The sequence below is a fragment of the Mastigoproctus giganteus genome, chromosome 7 (genome assembly GCF_048544385.1).
Source record: "Mastigoproctus giganteus isolate SK-2022 chromosome 7, ASM4854438v1, whole genome shotgun sequence".
NCBI lineage: Eukaryota > Metazoa > Arthropoda > Arachnida > Uropygi > Thelyphonidae > Mastigoproctus > Mastigoproctus giganteus.
Window position 1 is genome coordinate 108,235,864 of NC_143581.1, and position 27,757 is coordinate 108,263,620.

The 27,757-nt window shown below is 38.3% G+C and overlaps 1 protein-coding gene across 1 annotated transcript in view; it reads right to left on the minus strand.

Annotated features, from left to right (window-relative positions):
* LOC150083139 (ATP-binding cassette sub-family C member 5-like) overlaps window positions 1-27,757 on the minus strand; it is a 278,483-nt gene that overhangs the window by 7,850 nt on the left and 242,876 nt on the right. The window contains exons 20-22 of the mRNA XM_090378404.1: window positions 24,231-24,504; window positions 16,360-16,519; window positions 9,963-10,041 (exon numbers count right to left, since the gene is read on the minus strand). Coding sequence (XP_090234530.1) covers window positions 9,963-10,041; window positions 16,360-16,519; window positions 24,231-24,504 — 513 coding nt within the window. The remainder of the gene's footprint in view (window positions 1-9,962; window positions 10,042-16,359; window positions 16,520-24,230; window positions 24,505-27,757) is intronic.

Consider the following 27,757-nt stretch of genomic DNA (forward strand, 5'->3'; position numbering starts at 1 on the left):
CCTATTTACGATACTTGTTTAAAGTAACTTAGATAGAGATTTCGTAGGTATTACTTAGTATCGGTAAGGGTATCAAATCCACGTGTTGACCGTTCGTAAATTGCTGCCATTGTAACGGAATACAAAATATCTCGAACTAGATAGCATAAGCTTAATATAATATAGTACATAATATTGTCAATTAATCAGTAAAATCTATTAATCTTGTTGAACTTCATTGTCAATTAAATTGTACTTTTAACTATACATATAATGACTTAGGTTACGTAACATAAATACTTAACTTGATACAGAAGTTATATAAAGGGATTTCGTAGATAACACTCGATACTGAAACATAAATATAGTGTTATAACTATGTTAGGATAAAAGTTTAGGGATTGAAATTAAATCAAAATCATGATTCAAACCAGAGCAGCAAAGCAAAAGGCTCAAGCTAATGGGAGTGCTGTGGCTCAGAGGAGAACTGAGGGGGGGCAGTTGCCCTCTGAATCACAGCCTTTTAAAATGCACTACTTGCTTGATGTCTTTTGTTTGTGCGCGATGCAAGGAGTGTAAGGAAATCAGGCGACAACTCAGCGTTGTTATGGGCCTATATGAGAGCTTGAAGGACAGGGTGGATGCCCTCGAAGGATTAAAAGTGAGGGGCCCATCAAACTCTCAGCTGCCCACACCAATGCCAGAGCTTGCACTTGGTCATCGCGCAACACAGCGGCAGCCCCCAAAGGAACTAGTAGTTGTTGGTGACTCTATTGTCAGGGAAACATGCTTTGTAAAAAGGATAGGTGGAACAGGACCAGGGTATGTCTGCCCGGGGCAAAGGTTGATGACGTTGTAGAGCAGATATCATCTTTTAAGGGTACAAAAGGTGATATAGTTGTACACGTTGGCACTATTGATATTAAGAGTAGGAAACCGGCGGAATTACTTAACAAGTACAGGTCACTGTTGAAAAAAAAAGCCGTGAATTAGGGTTGAATTTGAAAGTGTCTGCAATTCTGCCCAGACACGATAGGATGAGAGCCTTGTTGATCAATTCAGGCCTGGAAAGATTGTGCAAGGCTCAAAGGGGTAGAATTTTTTTCAGCCTGGTCTGTACTTGTTAACAGGAGAGACTGCCTTCTACAGGGATGGGATACACTTAAATAGAAAGGGTGCAAGAATGTTTGCTGATGCTATCGAGGCAGTGTTAGGTGGGTCGGAAAACTGCTAGATTGGGGGGATACAAGGACTAATATATGTAACAGTAGCCACTGGCAGAGGTGAAAGTGATTCTTGCACTGCTTCTATTGGAATGAGCAGAAGCCTGGAAAATAAGATGCAGGATATTTCAGAGACTGCTGGGAATCATTGGGGTACAAGTAAACACATAGGTTGTGTTAGGGGTAGCTAAGAAAAAGAACAGGTGCATGTATAGTGCATACACCAATGCTAGGAGTTCAGTAAATGAATTTGAGGTATTGCTAAAAACATCAAAGGCAGATATTGTTGGGATTTCAGAGACGTGGTGTCACACAGATATAAGGAATGCAAAAACTGGAATTTGGGGAGGACAATGTCTACAGAAAGGATAGGAGGGGTTATGCTATTAGTTAAGAAATACATAAAATCCAAGGAAGTGAAGCCAGTCGACATCTCTGGACAGTGCAGTGTCGAGTCAGTTTGGTGTGACATTGGGAGTAGGAGTGTGCCATAGGCCTAATGACTCTGACGAGTATAATAAGAAACTGTACAGGGAAATAGTGGGCCAGTAAATCAGAGAGTCTTATAATGGGGGATTTTAATTTCCCAGATATTGAGTGGAATTTGGGGGCTGGTCACTCACACACTAGCAAGGCTTTTGTGGATTTATTGGATGATTGTTTTCTACATCAGCATGTTCGGGAGGCAACTAGAGGGAGTAATACTCTTGATTTGATTATCAGTAGTGATTCTTCATGCATTAAGAATCTGCAGATAAATGAACCACTAGGTGGCAGTGATCACAGTGTGCTGAAGTGGGATTTACTCAAAGAGGTAACTACAAGAGTGATTGCTTTCGTAAAGGCCACTACGATGGACTGAGACAGTATTTAAATTCTATACAGTGGGACCAACTGCAAATTCAAAATGGGAAGCATTCAAAGAACTTATCTTGGAAGCTATTAGGCTTTACATACCAACTAAGAAATATTGTTCAAGGTTTAGGCCTAAATGGATGTCAGATGAACTAATGAGACATATGGCAGAGAAAAAAAAAAATGCATGGGATGCATACAAATTAACACGTGACACAGAAGCCTATGATAGATACAAGTTGATCTGTAACCAAGTTACAAAGGAGGTTAGGCAGGCGAAGGCAGATTATGAGATATCTTTGGCAAGGGATGCAAAGAGTTCTTTACTTATGTAAACTCTAGAAGGAAGGGGATGAATCAGATTGGCCCGCTTGATAGCGATGGGTCAACTGTTGATGATCCTGCTCAGGTAGCTAACAAACTAAATGAATATTTTGCATCGACATTCACAAATGAGGAGTTATTCAGCGAGAGGAATGCCAATTTGTGTATTCAACTCTGACAGTAAAGTGGAGGAGAAATTGTTGAAGATAAACACAAGAAAGGCACCTGGGGTGGATGGGATCTATCCAGTTATATTAAAGGAGGCAGCAAAGGAAGTAAGCAAACCCTTAGCCATAATTTTGGGAGGTACCCATGGACTGGAGATGTGCGAATGTGAACCCAATTCACAAAGGAGGATCAAAGGCTGACACAAGTAATTATAGACCTGTGAGTTTAACTTCTGTTCCCGGAAAATTAATGGAGGCACTGGTTAAAGAAGCATTGCAGGATCATCTAGACAAGACTTCAGTTATAGCTCAGACACAGCATGGTTTTGTTAAGGGGAAGTCTTGCCTGACCAATTTGATTGGATACTATGATGCAGGGAATAAATTTGATATTATATACTTGGATCTTAGAAAGGCTTTTGATACTGTTGCACATGGAAGACTGCTACACTAATTGGAGCAGTGTGGCATTGGAGGCAAATTGCTGCTATGGATAAAGGGGTGGTTGAGGGGGAGAAGACAGAGTGGTAATCAATGGACACTGCTCATCGTGGACTAAAGTTATTAGTGCAGTCCCTCAGGGTTCAGTATTGGGTCCATTATTGTTTTCTGTATTTATAAATGATATTGATGATGGTATATCAAGCTTAATGTCCAAGTTTGCAGACGATACGAAGGTTGGCATTGTTGTTAAGGACACTACTGACACTATGCTGCTGCAACAGGATCTGGAAAGGTTGAGCAGATGGGCTGAGAGGTGGCAAATGAAGTTTAACATTGACAAATGTAAAGTACTACATATGGGAAACAGCAACCCCAGAGCAACGTATCACTCTGTGGTACTACACTGACAGTGGTAGAGAATGAAAAGGACCTGGGGGTGGTTGTGCAGACGGGCTGCAAGAGTAGCTCATGGTGTATTGTCAATGATATATAGGAATTTTTCTAGCAGGGATAAGGAGATGATTATTCCCTTGTATAAGGCAATGGTCAGGCCTCATTTCAAGAAGGATGTAGAGCTGCTGGAACGAGTACAGAGAAGGGGAACAAAGGGGTGCTCTTATGAAGAAAGGCTTAAGTTTTGCAAATTACAGTGTCTGGAGACTAGGCACCAGCGAGGTGATCTGATAGAGGTGTATAAAGCCTTGAATGGTTTGAGCATGCTCATTGCTGATGGGATTCTCCCTCTTGCTCAGAATAATCACCTGAGAGGGCATAAATTCAAATCGAGGAAAGACAGATGTAGGATAGACATGCGGAAATTTGCCTTTAGCCAGCGGGTGATTGGTTGGTGGAACAGACTTCCATCCCTTGTCGTGGAAGTTGATAGCCTAAATAAGTTTAAGGCTCAGCTGGACAGGTATTTCGAACGAACAGAGGGATGAAGTGGAAGTGGTTATTTTTTTGGCTGATGCTGCATAAGCTTGCTTTCTTGCATCAAATGCCTCTACTAATGCTAAGGCCATATTGCTCCGGGAATATGCGGTGGTCATTCCCTGACCTTTCCGCATCCTCCGTATTTGGTGGTGATGGGCTCGAACCCCAGTCTAATCAAGAAGTGTGTGCTATGCACTGCTGCTCCTTCCCACCTGGCTACCGAGGCACCTCCACATCAGTACACTGTGGTCACTGCCACCTAGTGGTTCCTTTATCTATAAATTCGTAATACATGAATAATCATCCAGTAAATGCACAAAAGTTGTGTGAGTGACCAATCCCTAAGTTCCAGTCAATATCTGAGAAATTTTATTTAACCTACCCTCATTTTTGCTTTCCCAGTGCACCGCCCTGTCTCATCAAATTCTAATTCTGCATTCCTTATATCTGTATGGTACCCCAACAATACCTGCCTTAGATATGACACATGGGCTTTATTGTAATAGGTGTTATGTTTTATTAGGATCATCTCCGAGAATCTGCATTAATGGTGTTTGAACGGATATTTAGAAACTGGGGACAGTCAGTTGTACATGACATGATGAGCACATCCAATCCTTAGCCTTCCTAAAATTATTTTATCTTGCCTGTTTTTTCAGAATCTGGAGAGCCACAACTTTGATTCTGGTAGAGTTTGTTTCCTGTATGACCAGCTATTATAACATGCTTTACGGATAATGTGTTTGTAATCTTTATATGGAACTAGAAAAGTCTGCAAAATAGTAGTTTCTGGTTGTTTTGGTGCAAGATCTGCTCTTTCATTGCCGACTATTCCAGAATGTTAGTTTGACTCATTACAAGCAACTTGGAATGTATTTGTTTTTTTATAAAGTGAGAGGAGTTTTACTACTAATTATAGCGGTGACAGCACTGAGTGAGTCAGTGTATATTACAGCAGGCCTAATTAAAAGTTCTGTAATCCACTCAAGAGCTAAGTTTATAGCGTAAAGATACTGCATTCTATTGGTAATGAAGGGAAGATTGCCGCAGCACCTACTTGGTTTTTTGATCCATCTGTATAGATTTTACAGGTGAGTGAGTTCCATGTAACTGTGCAATATTGGAGGGAAACAGTGTCATCATGGCCTGAAATACATTGCATTTTTGAGTCAGTTCTTTAAGTGGAGCAGGTCTGTTTTCATTTGGTTAATATTGTACAGACATCACCAACTAGAGTGAGAGGGAAGACTGCGGTATACATCAAAAGTAATGTTTTCCGCCGAAGATGTAAGGGAGGTTCTGAAAGCCCCTGGAGAAACTCCCAGATCACTGTGCTGGATCATGTTCAATCACTCTAAAGTAGTTTTTTTTTGCAGAGTTATACACTGGAGAGCCAAAGTAGGCCCTGATGAGAGCTCGATAAAGGTGTATCAGGGTATATCGATCAGTGCCCCATGACACACAGGAGAATATTCAGATGGTCCGAGTAAATGACAGGAGGTGGCAGTTGTGTGATCAGTCTGGGAGATATAAATGGATGCAAGGGTTAATGATATCTGAACTGCTACAACTTCTAAGGAGGTTTGTAGTTGGAGATGTCTTGACGGTATAGTTGATTTGCAAAGAATAGCTACCCTTCCACAAGCAGGACTCAGTATCGCTGTATCACCTAAATATGGTGATAGAAAGGTTTCCTGTAAGAATGCCCCCACTGCATTAGTTTGAATAAGTAAATTACTGCATAATCCTCTACAGTTGCATTTTTTGGGTTTGATTGAGAAAGATTGTAGGCTTCAGTCTGATTTGTTTTAATTTTTCATTTCTGGAGAGGGTTGGGTGTCCTGTTTCTATGGTATCATGGGCATATTTTTCTAATACTGTGTCGTCCTCAACTTTTTCTGTTTCGGGCAAGGTTGAGATACTGATTGCTGTTGTCCTAGGTGGCAAAGGAAATGTTCGGTTCTATGGAGACATCTGCATGGTGCCGACCGGGCTAGCCGGGTAGGTAAAGTGCCTGCCTGGCAACCCAAAGGTCGCAGGTTCGATTCCCGCCTCGGGCTGGATATCACGATGGTGCCGAACCAACCGGTTGGTTTGATATCCCGGCCACGATACACGAAGGAAGCAAGAAAAAACTGGTTCCTTCGTGTATTGATCACATCATACGAAATAAATAAAATCTGCATGGTTAGCAGTATGTGACTTTATATTTCTGGATTTTTTTTTTCCTGCTTTGGAAAATGCAGGATTGCTTGTTGTACAATCCCTTACATTGTTGTATAATGCCTTACATCCCAGCAAATGGGATGTAAGGCCAAACCTTGCAGTTTATGTATCACTTTCTTCTTGTGAGACAGTTAATAAGTCCCATTCACTGATAATGTATTATGGGGCATAACTGTCACTGGAATACTATTAAATGTTAATTTTTCTGTATTAGAAAAGGTGATAGCTTGATGGCATATCTGTTTTTCTGTCTGGATATGTGTTGCAATCCATCACTGCTCCTTTTAGCCCTGGAAGAAGGAATTCCCTCTTTCAAGTTACCAACCCCGCCATATGGAGGTTTATTGAAGTACTAGATCGTTCTAGGACAACCCTAGGAAAAATGCTAGAAATTAGATTGGTATTTTTATAATTCAATAGTTAGTGAAATCCATTTGTAGAATAGTGTGATGTTATAACCAAAAACTGCTGGAAGAAGTGATTGTTGTGTTCTTGAATCGAAACTTACTCTACTTAGAAGGTTGATCAAAATCTTGAAGCAGATTTTATTAAAGCCTATATGTTTTTAAACTCGCTCCTTTTTGACACAAGAGGCTTCTTTGGTGAATTGGAAGCTTTTATTCTCGCATAATATTACTATTGTGACTGAGATGACGTCATTTCTGTAAGAAAATTTTGTTACCAATCAGTTTTACTCTAGTGCTGCCATAGTTGTTTTCCCATCAAAAACAAATGGTTATACAGTGAAACTTCTCCTAACGGACACCTCTCGTTAACGGACATTTTCAAATTCCCCAACTCACCTCCATTGGTTTTAACGTGTTTTCAGCTTCTGTTAGGCGCCTCCGTAGCCAGGTGGGAAGGAGCAGCAGTGCATAACACATGCTTCTTGATTAGACCGGGGTTCGAGCCCGTCACCACCAAATACGGAGGATGTGGAAAGGTCAGGGAATGACCACCGCATATCCCCGAGCAATATGGCCTTAGTTGCTAATGCTCCTAAAAAACCAAATAACTAACTAACTCAGCTTCTGTCTAGCGGACATTCTCTGTAACGGACGCAGACAGGCAATCTGCACTTTTTCGTTTAGATCAGCACTTAATTTGATCTCCCCATAACGGACAGCGGGTGAGCTCACGGCCCTTTTTCTAGGAACTTTTCTTCCACGTATTGCCTCAATCGTGTGTTTATTTTCTATTTCCGATTCTCTGAATTTTATCAAGGTTTACGTCGCGGTTCTAAACCCTTTTTCAAGAATTTTAAGGCACGTGTAAAACTTCTGATGAATTCGGTGTGTGCAGGAGGGGGGAATTTTGGTCGGCCTTTCGTCTTTTCAGTTTTGTTCAGTGTCGTGTGAAGTGCACAATGTCTTCTCGTAAACATTTAACTTTAAAAGATAAAGTCAAACTCATTAATGCGTGTGTTCGCAATCTCGCTGCAAAATTCAAAATCGGGAAGACGCAGGTAAGCGACATCCTAAAGAAAAAAAATGAACTGCTCAAACAATTTTGGCAACACGGAAATGATCAGGTACAAAAATTATTCCCGAAAACTGTTGGACTTCAAATTGACAATGTTACGTATGAGTGGTTTTGTCGCGAATGTACTAAAAAAATTCCCATTAATGGGCCTATTATTAGGGAAAAGGCTTTGGAGGTTGCGAAATCTATGGGAGTAAATGAGTTCGAAGCTTCTGTGGGATGGCTACACAAGTTCAAAACTCGGCATAAAATTTCTTGGAAAACTGTAAGTTGTGAAGGTGGATCTGTTGATACTGGGGTTGTAACAGAGTGGACCGTCAAATTGGAAGAGTTATGTCGTGATTTTGAAGCTAAGGATATTTACAACTGTGACGATATCACAGGGTTGTTTTTTAAAGCTCTTCCTGAAAAAACAATGAGTCTACAAAACGAAAAGTGCCAGGGTGGAAAAATTTCTAAGAAACACTTGACTGTACTATTGTGTACAAATATGCTGGGAGACTTTGAACAACCTCTTGTTATAGGAAAACCACAAAATCCTCGTTGTTTCAAGGGCATAAAGTTGAATCTTTTGAATGTTGACTGGAAGTCTAATAAAAAAGAGTGGATGACACGAGATATCATGAGCGAATGGATAAGTCACTTTAATCAAAACATGATTCGTCAAAACAGAAAAATTATTCTTTTCATGGATAATGCTGCATCTCACCCGCACATTGAATTGTCCAACATTCAAATCGTTTTTCTGCCACCAAACACATCTGCAGAGTGTCAGCCCTTAGATCAAGGGATAATAAAAAATTTTAAACTTCACTACAGAAAATGTGTTTTAAGACATCTCATTGCAAACATGAACGATGTAACATGTGCGAGTGACCTTGCAAAGAAAATCAGCATCCTAGATGCGATTCAATGGATTTCCTCTTCAGTAAACACAATTAGAAAACAAACTGTCGTGAACTGTTTTGTAAAGTCTGGCTTCTCAAACGCAAAAACTGAAGTTGTGAACAGCAATGTGGAGCACCAAGAAGAACAAGAATTTCAACATCTATTGATAACATACGACACTTCAGCTACAAGTGACCCTAGCTACAAAGATATAGACTCGAACCTCACTACTTAAGATGGTGCTCTAGATATCAACGACATTATCATCGATATTTTTCTAGAAGTTCCTCATGAGGATGAAGAAATGGAAGGAGGTCATTCTGTCGAAGAACATATTAACGACGAACCACCAATGAAAACAGAAGAAGCGCTCATACAAATCAATCGTTTAAAAATGTTTTTCGCTGCTGAAGAAGATACTGAAGGACTTTCGATGGTTTCTTCACTCCAAACAAATGTTGAAAACAAAATTATCAGCCGGAAGAAGGTGCAGAAGAAAATAAGTGATTACTGTATGTATTTTTCTTAAAATAAAGTCATAATATGCATAGCACAATTGTATGTATATTATTTACAAAAATATTGTTCAAAATCTGTATATAATTTAATTTTACGTTTAACGATTTTTCTTTCTTTTTTTTTTTCTCCCTCAGACTTCTTGTTAGCGGACACTTCTCTCTAACGGACACATTTTCGTTCCCCATGGCTATCCGTTAAAGGGAAGTTTCACTGTATATTTATACTTCGATATTGTTGTAAAACAATTGGAGCAGTGTGGCATTAAGGACAAGACAGAATAGTTATGAATGGACACTGCTCTTCTTGGACAAATATTATTATTAGAGTCAGCACTGGGTCCATTATTAGTGTAAATGTTATGCAGAAAAAAGGAGGTGATCATCTCATTGTATAAGGCAATGGTTAGGCTGGACATAGATCTGCTGAAATAGCTACAGAGGATGCTCTTACCGTCCTGGAGAGTAGGCTCCTGCACGGTGATCTGATTGAGGTTTTGAATGGGTTGAGCAAGCTCAATGCTGATGGCATTCTTGTTCAGATTACATACATGAAGGAAGGATGGATGTAGGATAGGTATGTGGAAATTTTGTCTTCAGCAGCAGGTATTTGATTGTAGGAACAAATTTCTGCTGGTAGTTTGAATAAATTCAAGGAAGAGCTAAAACTGTTGGGGGTGGTAACTGCATAACTCTCATTCAAGACTGGATAATGATTGAAGTTGTTTGGTTTTTAGGAGCATTAGCAACTAAGGCCATATTACTCCGGGGATATGCGGTGGTCACGAGTTCGAACCCTGGTCTAATTAAGAAGCATGTGCTACACAAGCACCGGATAATTGAAGTAAGGTAAATTAATGGGACTGAAAAGCAACTTTGTAAAAAAATGTTTATAGCATTTTAATGTCCTTAGCTATATGGCCTACCTTTTCCAACATGTATGTCTTATTTAGAACATCCCATATTTCTTCATCCGTATACTTATTGAATGGATCCAAATTGTATCTGAAATAAAAATGAAATAAGCTGGATATTCTGTTATAACCAGGGAAAGTGCCAATAGTGATAACTCTCAACAATGAGTATTTGACTTCATTAAAAAACAATGTTTTTTGCTAAAAGTGGCCTAAATAATTTCTATTACTGAAAACTTTCCTAGATAACCTTGATGGGAAAAATGAAGAATTTACATTTCTCAAGCAGGTGAGAATCAGTGGTGTAAGTTAATTAAAAAAAAAAAAAACAAATGACTTACTCCCATGTAAATATTCCTTTATTTTGCAGGTGATTTAAAGTCATTACTTTTATGCATCGCTGTCATTGGCATTTTTAAATTAATACTAAGGAATATGGGATCAACTTTCCACAAGTTTATTATCTGTAGACCCCAAACACAAAAGGTATTAGAACCTATAGTACTGTGCTTGGAGGTTGGGAAGACAAAAGAAGATATCTGTAGACTGTAATTTTCAGGAAATACGTATGAAGGAAGGTTGTTGGACAATAAATGGCTGGTGGTGGCACGTGTTCAGAAAGAGAGCGGGAATTATAGAAGCCAATTCAGAAGAACAGTGCCCATGGAAATATCTGTAGAAGAAATAGTACGTCTATGAGACAACGAGTGGAGAGACTCTGTTAGAGATGAATCATTAATTAACCTAACTGCTCTCTTCTGAATGGAATCAAGAAGCCTGAGAGAGAGGTTTTGGGGGCACCACACCAGATGTGGGAACAATATTCCATGGTAGGGTGGATTTGCAATTTGTACAGAGTGAGCAGCTGTTTGGAAGAAAAGTAACGCCGAGAGGAAGCAATATTTGTAATGTGCTTGTGCCAAGAGAGATATCATTTTGCCTAGAAATCGGAGTGTCACCAAAGATAAGTATAGGAGCAGAAGAATCATTTTTGCGAGATATAAGACAAGGCTGAGTTTTAGAAGGATTGAAATCAACTAAGTTGTCTTTGCCCCATTGGAGAATTACCCAAAGATCAGCATGAGAAGTTGAAGCTGATTGAGCAGGGCAAGGTTTCTCAAAATGGAAAGTGGAATGCAATGTGCTATCAATGGAAGAAGGTCATTAATATACAAGAGGAAAAGAACTGAACCTTGGGGGACACCGGCATTAGTTAGAAGACATAGTCATCACCCTCAGTGAGCGATCAGAGAGAAAACTGGATAGAGCAACTACTTGTGTTTCACAGAACTTTTCCATAAATGGGTAAAGAGTTGTTTTTCCTACAACAGCCTTAGAAAAGACCATTGCTGGGTGGCTAAAATTCAGTGAAGGAGATCCTTTAAGATTTTATGCATTTTCAGGTTTGAAATTTAAAATTATTCCCAACAAAGCACCTAGTCACAGAGTTGAAGAACTCTTGCCATTTAATCCTCTTGTGCACCACACAAGGTGAGTGGGGGGGGAGGACTTTAGACTTACATGAAGAGGAGGTTTAAAAGACATCAGACAAAAATTAGTTTGTTGTTTACTTTTTATTTTCTTATTTGATGTGAAAATTAAGATAAAGGTTAATAGACTTCAAATACGATAGTGACGTAAGTCACTTTTGCCACTCAGAAAATGATTTTAACTCTTACTATAGCAGCGATAGTACTAAGAAGTTCTGTGATGAGGCATTAAAATACTCAAAATTGCATGAATTTGATCACACTAATTCTCACCTGCATATTAGGAACAACCACCATTATGAAACTGTTCCACTTTTTCTTCCCCCCCCATTTGAGGCTTTTTTTTTGCCTGAAAGCAATTTTACTAAATAAAAAATATTTGGGTATTACTGCATAAACATAACAATAATGCTGTTATTATTGCCAGATTTAAAATCTCTACAGTGCAACCAAATGATGATGTTAGCAGGAGGAATTAATTGTGGAAGCTACTAGGCGTTTCATACCGATTAAGAAATACTGTTCAAAGTTTAGGCCTAAATGGGTGGCACAGAGAAAAAATGCATGGGATGCAAATAAATTATATGGAGACACATAAGCCTATGTTAGATAAAAGCTAGTCTGATAGCAAGGACTTCTTTACTTGAACTCTAGAAGGAAAGGTATGAATCAGATTGGTTCAGTTGTTGATGTTCCTGCTTAGATAGCTGAATGAGTATTTTGTATCTACAGTCACACATGAGGAATTCTGTAGGGAAGTGGAGGACAGAAGCTTATTAAACTCTAACAGGGAGCAAAGTGGAGGAGAAGTTAAACATAAGAAAGGTACCTGCAGAGGCAGCAAAGGAAGTCCTTACAGGCTGGAGATGTGCAAATCAATTCTCAAAGGGTGACACGAGTAATTACAGCCCTGTTAGTTTAACTTCTGTTCCAGGGAAAATAATGGAGTCACTGGCTAAAGAAGCATTGCAGTAATCATTCAGACACAGCATGGGTTTGTTAAGGGAAAGTCTTGTCTGACAAATTTGATTGGATACTATGATTACAAAGGAACTGGATGCAAAAAATAATTTTGATATCATGTACTTGGATTTCAGGAAAGATTTTGATACTCTTGTGCATGGAAGACTACAGTATTAAGGGCAAGTTATTACAATGGACCCTGCTCTTCGTGGACCAATGTTATTAGTGGAGGCCGCCAGAGTTTGGTGTTGGGCTCACTGATGAAGGTATATCAGGCTTAATGTCCAAGTATGCAACTGGATCTAGAATAGATGGCCTGAGAAGTGACAAATGCAACATATTGCATATGGGTAGAAGTTACCCCAGAGAAACCTACCAACTGTACTACACTCAGGGTGGTAGAAAATGTAAAAGACCTCGGAGTAATTGTACTGTCAGAGGTTATGGGGTATTGTTAATGATATACAGGAATTTTGCTAGTAGGGAAAAGGAGGTGATTATCTCTTTGTATAAGGAAATGGTCAGGCCATGCCTTGTGTACAGGTCTGGAGGCCTCATTTTACTGTATTCTGACTAAGTACAGAGGAGGGGAATGAAAGGGTCCCCCTTACCAAGAAAGGCTTAAGTTCTGCAAATTGCAGCATCTGGAGACTAAGCACTGGCGAGGTGATCTGATTGAAGTGTATAAGGCCTTGAACAGGTTCAATTCTGAACCTGAGGAAAGACAGTTGTAGAATAGATGTGCTCAAATTTGCCTTTAGCCAGTGGGTAGATGATTGGTGGAACAAACCTTCCTCTGTTGTTGTGGAAGTTGATAGCTTAAATAAATTTATGGAGAGAATGGATGTGTGAAATTTTTTTTTTTTGGCTGATGCTACATAAGCTCTTAAGAGCAACTTATCTACCTTCCAAGGTTTGAGTTAAATATGTATTTGCAGTGGAAATGACTGGATTTCTATGTAATGAACAAAACTGCACAATTAATGATTCTTTAAATTTAGTCTCTATAATCCAAAAATCAAGAGGGAAGAGTATTTATATCTTGGTTCATAACTTCTTGGGTAACTTAAAAAATGTATGGTACTTCACAGGACCAGAAGAAAGGAGTATTATAACAACTATAAAGCTATGGAGATGATGCTTTAAAGAAAACAGCAGTTTGCAAGTGGTTTAAAAATATACAGGAAGCAATGGACACCTTCAGTGCCATAAAAGTGAAGGTATTTATGTGAAATGATAAGCAAATATGTTGAGATTTGCTCACAAGTATATTGATGCAAGATTTAGGGGTGTGTGCAAAGTTTGTCCCATGCTTTCTGTCAGACAATCAAATAGACTGCAGGAAAGCCATCACAGTTGATTTGTTTGAAAAATCTGTGCAGGATCCCAGCTTTCTAAGAAAAGTGTTCTATGGGAATGAGAGTTGGGTGTGTTTGCCTACAACTCTGAGACCAAGGCAGAATCATCTGAATGGCCCCACAGTCCAAATCTTGTGCATGCTAATTGTTTTTTCAATGATGAGGGCACATTTACATGTGCGGCAAGGATGGCTTAATCCTGCATCATGATGCTAGTTCTTGATTGCAAAAAAAAAAAAAAAAAAATCATCCTCATGCATCCTCTCTACTCCCCCAACCTGAAAATGGGACTTTGTGGTGGTTGTTTTGCTGAAGTTGGGCCTGTGTGTGTGCAGAAGGAAGGTATCTTAAAAGTAATTAAGTTAGTAAGTCCAACTACTCAATCCAGGAACTTTTGAATGTACCTTATACTTGTTAATACAATAATTTCATTATTAGGACTGTTCAGTTTCAACTGCCACATACTAACTGTAGATCACAGTGGAAAATAAAATATAACAAAAAAGATATTTCAAAGAATATGTGATGGTGCCTGAAATCTCCACTATGTATGCTGTGAACAGTGTCAAAATCATAAGTCTTTATGATACAGTGTAACCACCAGAACTGAGTACAGCAGTTTTATATTCAATGGACCAAGGTCAGCTCATATACCCCAACTTTTGATTTTCAGAAAGCTAGAGTACTCATAATTAGGAAAACAGCAAGTTTTTTGAAGTCCATGCTGTACTATAAGATAAATTTCACTGACAATACACATATTAAGATATAGTTACAGAATGTTGCAGTTAGACCAAAATTGGTTGCTTCAAAATAAATACTGTTGCAAAGTTTTGTTCATAACGATGGTCCTGCTGTCAGAAAGAGAAGATCTGAATCCAGTTTTTGTTTTCCTAGCATTACAAAAATGCCAAACATGGGATAATGTGTTATGGTTCTAGGTGTATTTGTCAGTTCCTCAAACAAAGGCCACTACATACAAATTATTTCTTCTTTCAAAATAGCATCTGCTAGGTTCACATTCTAGAGCTGATGCTGCTAAACATCCATTGTTTTATCTTTAATGATACCAATAAATATTAGAAACTTGTTTGCTAATGTCAAAACTACTATATGAGGGGGGAATAGTCAGGGAGGCAAGCGGATCATGATGAAAAGAACAGAATCTTCTCTGCTTGTTTTAAATTGGAGCGGGATGGTTGAGTGGGAGATGACAGAGAGTGGTAATGGACACTGCTCTGTGTGGACTAATGTTATTAGTGGAGTTCCCCCAGGTTTCGGTGCTGGGCCAATTGTTGTTTTGTATAATATACAATGAAGGTATATCAGGGTTGTTAATTACAGTATGCCACTGCACCAGGATTTAGAAAAGTTAGGCAGATGGGATGAGAAGTCCCGACTGAAGTTTAACATTGACAAATGCAAAGTACTGCATATGGGTAGCAGTAACCCAAGAGAAATGTGGTACTACACTCATGGAGGTGGAGAATGAAAAAGACCTGGGGGTAATTGTGCAGTCAGATATGAAGTTCTCTGAGCAGTGCAGATCATGGAATTTTGCTAGCAGAGACAAGGAGGTGATTATCCCTTCGTATATCCCAACTTGCACATACAAAGAAAGGCTTAAGTTCTGTGAGGTGTATAAGACCTTGAATGGTTTGAGCAGGCTCAATGCTCACAGGATACTTCCACTTGCTCAGATTAAGAACCTGAGGGGGCATAGATTCAAATTGAGAAAAGACAGTTGTAGAATAGATGTGCAGAAGTTTGCCGGAACGGACTTCCATCTTTCTGTTATGGAAGTTGATAGCTTAGATAAACATTTGGAGTGATCAGACGGGTGAAATGGGAAGTTTTTTTTTTGGCTGATGCTGGATAAGCTTGCTTTCTTGCATCATATGCCACAACTAATGCCCAAGTCAGAACTGACTGTTATATTAATAATAAATGTGCAACATACCTAAGAGTAATGACCTCAGCACATGGATGTGAGGTACTCTGGACTGAATAGCTATATTTAGATTTTAAATTTGGTAACTCTGAAAAATGCTCACATGGCTTTTCTCAATACAACTTCCTCAAATAGACTTCTCAACGGTGACTAGTAGAATAGTAGTCTACTTATAGATTTAGCTAAAGACAGTCAATGTGTTCACACATGGATCATTTGAAATTGTTTAACTTTATTATTCATTCCTTTTTATAGGAAGGCATGCAGCATACACATTAATAAGTGACAAGGATTCAATCACTTGGTGGTAATAGACTCTCTTTTGCTACACTAGTTCTCAGGCCTAACATAACAGATGTGTGAGACACCTAATGGCCAATTTGTTAATGAAAATACACAGATAGCTGCAAATTTTTTTTTTAAAAGTCCAATTTTAACACATTTTTAACCCAGTTTTTCTTTTTATGCACACATAAAGACAGAGAAACAATATTAGGATGATGAGGCAGAAAAGGAGATAAAATTGAGTTAAAAAAAAAGACCGATTCTCTATCATAAATCCAGCAAGTTGGCAGCTATAATTAGGTTTTGCACATTAGTGCTGTGTAAATTAAACAAATAAAAATGAATGAATACCTGTAACTTACCTAATTGTGTTATGAAAGATAACTGGATTTTGTGGGATTACTGACATCTTAGAACGCAGGTCTTCAAGACCTATTTTGCTAATGTCAACACCATCAATGTGAATAGATCCCGAGTTAATCTCTACAAGTCTAAAGAGAACAGCACCAATGGAAGATTTCCCTATAAATTGTATTACCAGTGAATAAAATATATATATAAAAACAAGATCATGGTTTTATTTTGTCATTCTGCTGAGAGGTTTGTTTAATCAAGTTCTTTAAACTTGGATAAAGTGTTACAGAGACATTATTAAGTGAACTGTAAGCAACGTTTAAAGCATAAAGTGTTTGTTTTTAACAAATTAAGCAAAGTCACTTAATCCAAGTAAAAATTCTCATTTATAACAGTAATATCTTCATTACCCTTTTTAATTTTGATAAAAAAAAATCATGACTACTTGAACTGATGCATGTCATAATCTAACAGCTGACATATGAAATGCTTAATTCAGTGAAAACTGATTAGAGGCACACTTCTGTCTTTCGGATATTTGCTAATTGTAGTTACACTGCTTGGCATTTTTTTTTTTTGTTTATAGCTAAGAAATCAGGAAGTCAGCAACATTATTTACAAACAAAATAGCACATACTGTACTGTACTGTATAACAAAATCTTGTAGTAGTGGGAAAGAACCATCAATGGTAGTTCTCTTGTAAATCCCAGCTACATTCATTGCAGAGTATTAGGAATTTAAGTAACAAATCAGTGTTCCGATGGGCCTACAAGAGGGCTTGAGGAACAGAGATAATTACCTCAAACAAATTAAAAAGGACTCTTCAAGCACTAGCCACCCAGCACAATGCAATGAGATCCTCCAAAGGAAATATTTTATAAAAAGGATAGGTGGAATAGGACCAGGATATGTTTGCCTGGAACAAAAGTAGATGACAAAGAGCAGCTATCATCTTAAAAGGCACAAAAGAGATACTGTTGGATATGCTCATACCAGTGATATTAAGAATAAAGAATTTACTGAAAAAGTCAGTCACACATTCAAATTGTCTGCAATTCTGCCCTGAAAAGAATGCAACGTTCATTGGGTAGAATTTTTCCCAGCATGGTCTATATTTGTCAAGAGGAGATTGTTGTTGCAGGGAAGGGATACACTAAAATAGAAGACTTGCTGATGATATCAAAGCTAGCTTTCTGGAGGAGGTGGGTATGCAGCCAAAGAGGTGCGATTCTACAACTGCTTTTATTGTAACATGCAGCAGCTCAAAAATTAAGGTGTTGGGGGGGGGAGGTAATTCTCTTAGTAAAGAAGCAATTAAAAGAAAAATTAAGTCATTTTGGCATCACCATAAGAAAAAACAAAAATGAGAATAGGAGTGTGTTATAGGCCTAATGAACAAATAGTGTCCAGTAAATCATGTCATATAATGAAAGATTATGACTGTTTTCTATACCAGCATTTTAGTATTAGTAGTGGCAAGAAAGGAGAAAAAAGAAACACACCCTTCACATCCCCTCCCAAATTCATCCATAACAACAGATGGAAGTTTGTTCCAACAATGAACCACATACTGGCTGCAGATAAATTTTGCACATCCTTCCTCAATTTCAATTTATGCCCCCTTGTGGTAGTCTGAGGAAGAATGCCATCAGCATTGAGCTTACCTAGTCCATTCAAGGCCTTAAAAAAACCTTGCAGGTGCCTAGTCTCCAGCCACTGCAGAACTGAAGCCTTTTTTGGTCCCTTCTAAAGAGGCAATGAGAGAAAGCAGCAACTCTTCATGCATTAAGAATCTGCATATAAAAGAAACAGTTTATTGATGTGGGATTGATGATGTTGCCAACAGTAAATTCAGGGACGTAATCATAGAAGTTTTTTATGCGAAGTAAGAGATAGTGACAAGGCTTTGATCTAAATGGATGTTAGATGGGCTGGTGAGACTTGACAGAGAAGAAAGATGCTTGAAATACATATAAAATATCAGATGATACAGTATAGGTATAAACTAGTGTGCAATCAAGTAATAACATGGGTTAGGCAAGCTAAGGTAGATTACAAGAAGTCTCTGACAATGAATGAAAAGAAAATTAGCAAAAGACTTTACTTATGTAAAGCCTAGAAGGAAAGAAGATGTGAATGATATAACAGTTGATCCTTCTCAGGTGAGAAGGATCTGACAAACTGAATAGATATTTTACATATGAGGAATTTGTTTTATTAAGTGTATCAAATTACAGAGAGCTAAATGGAAGAGAAATTATTGAAATTACACATAAATATGGGATCTGTCTATTTATATTAAGAGAGAGAGGTGGCAAATCTTTAATTATGAGAGAAAACTGAAATAGTCCCTATGGACTTTTTTTGAGTTGGCGCATATAATGCGCCAACTCAAAAAAAGGTGTAAAGTATAATATAATTGTTTATATATTATTGTAAAGATATATACAATATAAAAAGTTTATAAAACAATTAAAAACATTCTAGATAAAGTTATTTAGATTAATAAATTGTAAAAATTTAAATATAGCTGACATGTTGTCATTGTCCAATAAAATCTGTCTGAGTGTATAAGGCTCAGATAGATGGCGAAAACATAAACGGCGTCACAATTTCTACACATAGGACGATCGTCTGCCCTCAAGCAGGTGACAATGTCCTATGTGGAGCCGAGATAGAACAACTTCCTCTTTTCGGTTCCTGCGCAGACTAGACTGCCAATGTTCAATTACAGGCTTAATCTCACATAATTTGTTTGCAGCCTGTCCATGCCATGAGTGTTGCCATTGGGATACAAATTACTTGCCTGTAGTCTGTATAGGGGACTAACAGGCAAGAGTTAAATAGATTCGCTGATTTGGCTGCAGTGTTAGGAAAAAAAAAATATATATATATATAAGGTACTGCATAGTGTTAGCATTAGTAGAGGCATATGATGCAAGAAAGCCAGAAAAAAAAAAAAAAAAAAAAACTTCCACTTCACCCCTCCGTTCGTTCAAAATACCTGTCCAGCTGAGCCTTAAATTTATTTAAGCTACCAACTTTCACAACAAGGGATGGAAGTCTGTTCCACCAACCAACCCGCTGGCTAAAGGCAAATTTCCGGACATCTATCTTTCCTCAATTTGAATTTATGCTCTCTAAGGTGATTATTCTGAGCAAGAGGCAGAATCCCATCAGCATTGAGCATGCTCAAACCATTCAAGGCTTTATACACCTCTATCAGATCACCTTGCCGGTGCCTAGTCTCCAGACACTGTAATTTGCAAAACTTAAGCCTTTCTTCGTAAGAGCAACCCTTTGTTCCATTCACTAACCTTGTTGCCCTTCTCTGTACTCATTCCAGCAGCTCTACATCCTTCTTGAAATGAGGCCTCCAGACCTGTATACAGTACTCAAGGTGTGGCCTGACCATTGCCTTATACAAGGGAATAATCACCTCCTTATCCCTGCTAGAAAAATTCCTATATATCATTGATAAGACACCATGAGCTACTCTTGCAGCCCTGCACTGCTCAGAGAACTTCATATCTGCCTGCACAATTACCCCCAGGTCCTTTTCATTCTCTACCACTGTCAGTGTAGTACCACAGAGTTGATACGTTGCTCTGGGGTTGCTGTTTCCCATATATGTAGTACTTTACATTTGTCAATGTTAAACTTCATTTGCCACCTCTCAACCTTTCCAGATCCTGTTGCAGCAGCATAGCGTCAGTAGTGTCCTTAACAACCCTACCAACCTTTGTATTGTCTGCAAACTTGGATATTAAGCTTGATATACCATCATCAATATCATTTATAAATACAGAAAACAATAATGGACCCAACACTGAACCCTGAGGGACTCCACTAATAACATTAGTCCACGATGAGCAGTGTCCATTGATTAACACTCTCTGTCTTCTCCACCTCAACCATCCCTTTATCCATAGCAGCAATTTGCCTCCAATGCCACACTGCTCCAATTTGTGCAACAATATCAAAGGCCCTTCTAAGATCCAAGTATATAATATCAAAGTTATTCCCTGCATCCAGTTCTTTTGTGACTGCATCATAGTATCCAATCAAATTGTTCAGGCAAGACTTCCTCTTAACAAAACCATGCTGTGTCCGAGCTATAACTGAAGTCTTGTCTAGATGATCCTGCAGTGCTTCTTTAACCAGTGCCTCCATTAATTTTCCTGGAACAGAAGTTAAACTCACAGGTCTATAATTACTTGTGTTAGCCTTTGATCCTCCTTTGTGAATAGGATCACATTTGCACATCTCCAGTCTATGGGTACCTCCCCTGAGTCCAAGGAAGCTCTCATAATTATGGCTAAGGGTTTGCTTACTTCCTTTGCTGCCTCCTTTAATATAACTGGATAGATCCCACCCACCCCAGGTGCCTTTCTTCAACAATTTCTCCTCCACTTTACTCTCAGTTATTACAAGATTATCTAGCTTACTGCCAGAGTTGAATACACCTCTGGCATTCCCCTTGCTGAATAACTCCTCATGTGTGAATGTCAATGCAAAATATTCATTTAGTTTGTTAGCTACCTGAGCAGGATCACCAACAGTTGAACCATCAATATCAAGTGGACCAATCTGATTCATACCCTTCCTTCTAGAGTTTACATAAGTAAAGAACTCTTTGCTGTTTTTCTTTGCATCCCTTGCCAAATATTTCTCATAATCTGCCTTTGCCTGCCTAACCTCCTTTGTAACTTGGTTACAGATCAACTTATATTTATCATAGGCTTCTTTGTCACGTGTTAATTTATATGTATGCAAGCATTTTTCTTCTCTGCCATATGTCTCATTAGTTCATCTGACATCTAGTGGTAGCAGTAATCCCAGAATAACATATCAATTGTGCAGACAGCTCGGTGTGATATACAGGGATAAAGAAGTGATTATTCTGTTTTAAAAGCAATGGATAAGCTGCATCTACCAACTGCATATAGGTGTAGAACCTTCTGTAGAACCAACTGCATATAGGTGTAGAAAATTTTAGGAAGGATAGTGAATTGTTGGAATGGGTGCAGAGAAGGGCAATGAGATTAGTGAGGGTTCAGTTCTGGAAACTAGGCACCTACAAGGAGATCTGACAATGCATCCTTCTTCCTGCTCAGACAACAGATATACGGTGGCAAAAATGTAAACTGGTGTTACATGACGGATACACAGAAATTTGTTTTCAGGCAGTTGGATTGTTGGAACAAACTTTTATCTGGTGCTGTCTGAGCTTGCTTTCCTCCATTATTTTACACTAATATATTGATACCCTTAAAAATACTTTGAAATGCAGTTGTTGGTTTAGCTACATTGGCAAGCATATGAATGAACCCTGTGTGTGACCAACTTGGTCTGTACAGCAGTCTTTCTATGCAATTACTTAATTTGTGCATTTTGCCCTCATTATTTTCTAAAAATTAGTAAGTGCTCCAGACAAAAAAAAAAAAGTGAAAGTAATGATAACAATTATAAGATGCATAGGTCAAGAATAGGGCTAAGTTTTAATAGAGTGTCTCACATATATTTAGGGAGTAAAATTAATTATAAACCTCAACTCTTGTATGTATTCAGAAGCAATAGTTTGGTGCATGGTACTGATACAGATGTCCACCATTTTCTAGCAATGAACAACTGAATGACATACATTCTCCATACACTTATTTAGTTTAAGTGTGGCTTTCAACCTGTTGATGAGCAGGGTTATTATTGTACACTTAATTCTTCAAGTAGCTCCACAAGTAAAAGCTGATGGGGTTAAATTAGGTAAAAATGTCAAATATCCATCATATTAAGATATGTTCTGACATCCCAATCTGTTAATAGTAAATAAAACCCATTATATCCCATTCATAAGCATGTGGAGGTACATACACTCATAAGCCAAAACATTATGACCAACCCTGTCTCCATGAGTGGAGTGACATCACTATCCGGCACAGGAAAAACCTGACAGGGTTTGAAAATGGGGAATAATTTGCAGTGCTAGGAAGGCTGTGAGGATGAGATCCAGTGTTATCCATGATAGTGCTCCCGATGATGGTTAACATGGGCACACAAACAGGTTGCCCCGCCATCCAGCAGATGCCCTTGTGGAGGGCATCTGCTGGATGGCATGCTCATATATGTTTCTCTGTGTGCCCTGTTTGTAGGAATTGCGAGCCATCTGTTGTCCTAATCAGCACACAACCACCAGTTACCTCAACTGTCAATCAGTGATGGTTGCCGAGATGTTGGGGCCCCGCCTTCCTCACAACACAAATCATTCCCTTTCCCCAAGATTTATATTGATGTACTGACATGCTCTATCTGAGCCATCACTTCTAGGTACTATGGAGATGGGTGGTCATAATGTTTTGGGTCATGAGCATATCGTATCTCAGTGACCCCATGTTTCTGATATCCCGACAGTGTTTGCATTTGATGACTTAGACCAGTACTTCAAATTCATTTACTATGCTCTTAGCATACATGCACCTGTTTTCATTCTTAGTAATCATACTCAGTCCATGTAACTGCTTAATCAATGAGAACCTCCAACAACTTGTTGCAGGCTGCTTCATGTTCTGATAGAAACAGTGCAAGAATCATTTACACCATATGTGAGTACTGTTAATCTATTAGTCTGCGTATCTCTACAAGTTAGCAGCTTTCCAACCCACCAAATTGACTGATAATGCTTTCATGTACTCCCTCCCTCTTATTATGTGTGGCAGAATTGCAAAAACTTTCAATTTCAATCCTAGCTCATGAATTTTTCTCACCACTGCTCTGTACTCGCTAATTAAATTCTCAAACCTCTTAATATCATTAGTACCAATGTGTACAACAATATCACTTTTATGCCCTTAAAACATGATATCTTCTCTATTCATCATCAACCTTAGCCTCTGTAGACATATCCTGGTCTTATCCTACCTGCCCTTATTGCACAATATATTTCCCATTTCCTTGACAATTGAGTTACCAACTGTAGCTACTTCCTCTGGATTCAAAGAACTCTACTGTGGAGGACGTTGTTGTCTGGCACTGGACAACTGAGTGCTTGATGAATCCTCCTAAAATTCTTCAAGCCCATCAGAATGATGAATTTGTGCTTAATCTGCTGATGTTCTTTACAACAAACTTATACAAAAAAATCATCCCCCATGGCTGTATCATGTCCTGCTAAAGGGAACAAGTAGCACATATAATTGTGATTTGCAGAACTGCCCTCAGCAGTTCTCTCCTGAACCAAAGCATTCCCACTAGTCTGAGGCAAGATTTTAGTCTAATAATTTAAAAACAACGCTTAAAACTAAGCGATATGAAAATAATAACACTACACTAATTGTGCTTATTTGACAGCATTACAATCTATGCTATTTTAGATAAGAATATGTACTACAAGATGCAGTTATGTTATAAAATCACATTTGTATTGCTATAAATTTATAGTTTATGGACTAATAACACTTCTGTTATTGATTAGACTCCTCCTAGTAATTATATTAATACTATAACAATGGTGGCAGAAGCCAACATTGGTTGTTTTAAGTTGTTGTTATTTGGTTTTTAGGAGCATTAGCAACTAAGGCCATATTGCTCCGGGATATGCGGTGGTCATTCCCTGACCTTTCCGCATCCTCCGTATTTGGTGGTGACGGGCTCGAACCACGGTCTAATCAAGAAGCGTGTGCTACGCACTGCTGCTCCTTCCCACCTGGCTACGGAGGTGCCTGTTGTTTTAAGTAAACTTTGAATGCCAAGCAATGAACAAATTGCATTCCTTATACTACTAATTTAAAACAAGAATTTAAAAAAATAATTTTTAAGCAGCTCCCAAAAAACAATATTCCAAACAGAAAATATTACTGGTAAGATTTTAAATAAAACACTGACCTGATCCGGTTCTGCCACAGATTCCAACCTTTTCCTGAGGTTGTATATTAAATGTCAGCTCTTTCAGAACAATGGGGTACTCTGCTCCATAACTCATAGTTACTTTATTAAATATAATATGGCCTCTGCTGGGCCAATCAAGTAGTGGACAGTTTTTAACAAGTGGTGCTTCAGTTTCCAAATTTTCTATATATGATTGAATCCTTTCTACAGATGTGAAACAATTTTCTACCTCACAACACAGCCTGACAATATATTGGTACATACCACTTAGCTGAAAGAGATCAACAGCATTAAATTTTTCACTATAGTACTGTGTTTCTGATCTATCTTTTTATTACAATTTTCTATTAATAAATTATTATAGGACACTGAATTAAAGATGATCCAGGATGAAAGACTTAGGGGTTATGGTAAAAGTATACAAAAGTTTTCCTTACAGTGCAAGCAGGTGGTCAGGAAAGCTCAGGGTAATGCACCCTGCTCAGAATTTTTTTTTTTGGCTGATGCAGAATACATTTACTTCCCTACACATGATTAGCAAATCTTTATGAAGCCTCATCTAGTACAGATGATGACTTTTGTTTGATCTCGATTGACATATAAGAGGAAAAGATGGGAAGAAAGAACTGAACATTGGGGAACACCAGCATTAGTGAAGAAATTAGAAGATGGAGAGCCATCACCCGCAATGAGTAGTCAGAGAGAACATTCTCAATTACAAAAAACAGTTGGCAAACTATAAGATGGAAGCTTTTTTTTTTTTTTTTTTTTTTTTATGTAAACCCCAAACACAAGAGGTATTAGAACATATAGTACAGTCAGTCCTCATATAGCACGATAGTTGTGTTCCTAGAAACCCCTGTGCAATATAAACAACAGGCCCTATGGGAAAAATAGGGTTAGGTGCCGACCACCCAAGATTGAACACACATTTGTAACCAAAACATTACCAAACACAATAAATAATCGTAATAAAATACGTAAGTATTTTATTACGTAATAAGATATTACTTTTGCTTCTATCGTAAGTGAACTTGTTTTTTGTTTGATTTTCTATCCAAACAGATAACAGCCGTTCCATCTCTTCCAATTCTTTGTGTCTTAATCTAATGGATTTTAATTACACTTTGAGTTGTTCCTGCTATGAAAGTTGTTTTTATTTTCTCAGCATTGCCTCATTTAGGCCTGTAGCCTGTGGCCTTTCATTTCACTCAAAGCATTTCACAATTTCATATTTTTTCTCTATCGACAGAGACGGACTTGGCCATAAACCATAGTATGAGGCCACTATAAATTTTCCCGGGTAAGAATTTTTGACCCAGTCTGCCTCTGTTTATTGATATTGCTTTTCTTTTTCTCTCTGAATCTGCAGTGTCTTCACCAGGACGCTTCCTTTTCACACCTTGTAAGTATTTTACTCATTTTTAGGGAATAAAGGACAATTACAAAATGAGGAGGCACGCTTTATACACATAAAAAGCTGCGCGCGTGTAGCAACTGAATAAACAACACCGTAAAGGCCGAGATACACTATTAACACCTCACATTTTACTAAAGCACATTTCTAGGGGTTACTGCCATAAAACAATAAAAACAATTTCCAATTGCGTTTCTGCTAGTGGAATTTGTTATAAACTCGATCTAATTGCATTTGCGATTATACCGACAGCTGGAATTGGGTTGGTTTTTACGTTATTATGGTGAAATGCGTTTCCCCTTCACTGATATAAAAAACATAAATACGTTTTCCGAAGATTCTCTTCATTCCTATCGTGTTGCGTTCGACTGCCGTTTCTTGTAAACACAAAGGCAAATCGTGTTATATAAGATATCGTTCCCCTATTTATAAATCGTGTATCATCGAATTTGTGTAGTGTAAACACGTGTTATACGAAGACTGACTGTACTTAGTACCATGCTTGGGTTGGAGGTTGAGAAGACGAAAGAAGATATTTGTTGACATTGGACTTCTGTAGACTGTAATTTTCAGGAAATACGTATGAAGGAAGGTTGTTCAAGAAAACGGCAGTTGAATGAATAAATGAGGAAGATGAAAAGTTGGTTCTGTGAGTTTGAAGTTGGACAGTAAATGGATGTTGGCGGCATGTGTTTGGACTGTTTTGAAAAAGACAGCTGGAATTAGAGAAGCCAATTCAGAAGAACAGTGCCCATGGAAGTATCTGTAGAAAAGGCATGCTGCAGAAACAGTACGTCTATGAGACAGAGAGTGGAGAGACTCTGTTAGAGATGAATCATTAATTAACCTAACTGCCCTCTTCTGAATGGAATCTAGAAGCCTGAGAGAGAGGTTTTGGGGGCACCACCCAAGATGTGGGAAGAATATTCCATGGTAGGGCGGATTTGCGATTTGTACAGAGTGAACAGCTGTTTGGAAGAAAAGTAACACCGAGAGTGAAAGAAAAAACCAAGTTTTTTAGATGCAGAGGAAGCAATATTTGTAATGTGCTTGTGCCAAGAGAGATTAGAAGTCAGGGTAATCCCCAAAAGAGATATATCATTTTGCCTAGAAATCAGAGTGTCGCCAAAGATAAGCATAGGAACAGAAGAATCCTTTTTGCGATATAAGACAAGACTGAGTTTTAGAAGGATTGAAATCAACTAAGTTGTCTTTGTCCCACTGGAGAATTACCCGGAGATTAGCATTTAAGGAATTGGTAGCATATTTTCGAGAAGTTGAAGCTGATTGAGCAGGGCAAGTTTTCTCAAAATGGAAAGTGGAATGCAATGTGCTATCATTGGCAAAACTATGGATAGGATTTCTAGTCAATGGAAGAAGGTCATTAATATACAAGAGGAAAAGAGTGGGGGAAAGAACTGAACCTTGGGGGAACACTGGCATTAGTGGGGAAGTTAGAAGACAGAGAGCCATTGCGATCAGAGAGAAAACTAGATAACCAATTACAAAAAACAGTTTGCAAACCATAAGATGGAAGCTTGTTTAGAAGACCTTTATGCCAAACAAGATCGTTATCTTTGCCTCACTGGTGAATTACCTGTATATCAACATTTAAGGAATTGGTAGTAGATATTCGAAAAGTTAAAGCTCTTTTTGTACAGGGCAAGGTTTCTCAAACCGTAAGGTAGAATGCAATGTGCTATCATCAGCAAAACTATGAATAGGATTTCCAGTCAATGGAAGGTCATTAATATATAAAGGAAAAGAGTGGGAGAAAGAACTTAACCTTGAGGGACACCAGCTTTAATGGAGAAGGTAAAAGATAGAGAGCAATATTGGTATCCAGTTTTCTCTCACCCACAGTGATCGGTCAGAGAGAAAATTGGATACCCAATTACAGAAAACCATAAGATGAAAGCTTAGTTAGAAAACCTGTATGTCAAACACGGTCAATAGCAACTGCTTGTGTTTCACCAAACTTTTCCATTGAATTAGTCCATAAATGGGTAACATAAGCCAATGGATATCACCAGTGGATTGACACTGACGGAATCCATACTGGCGATCATTGATCAGACGGAAGGTTTCCAAGTAGTTTAAGAGTTGG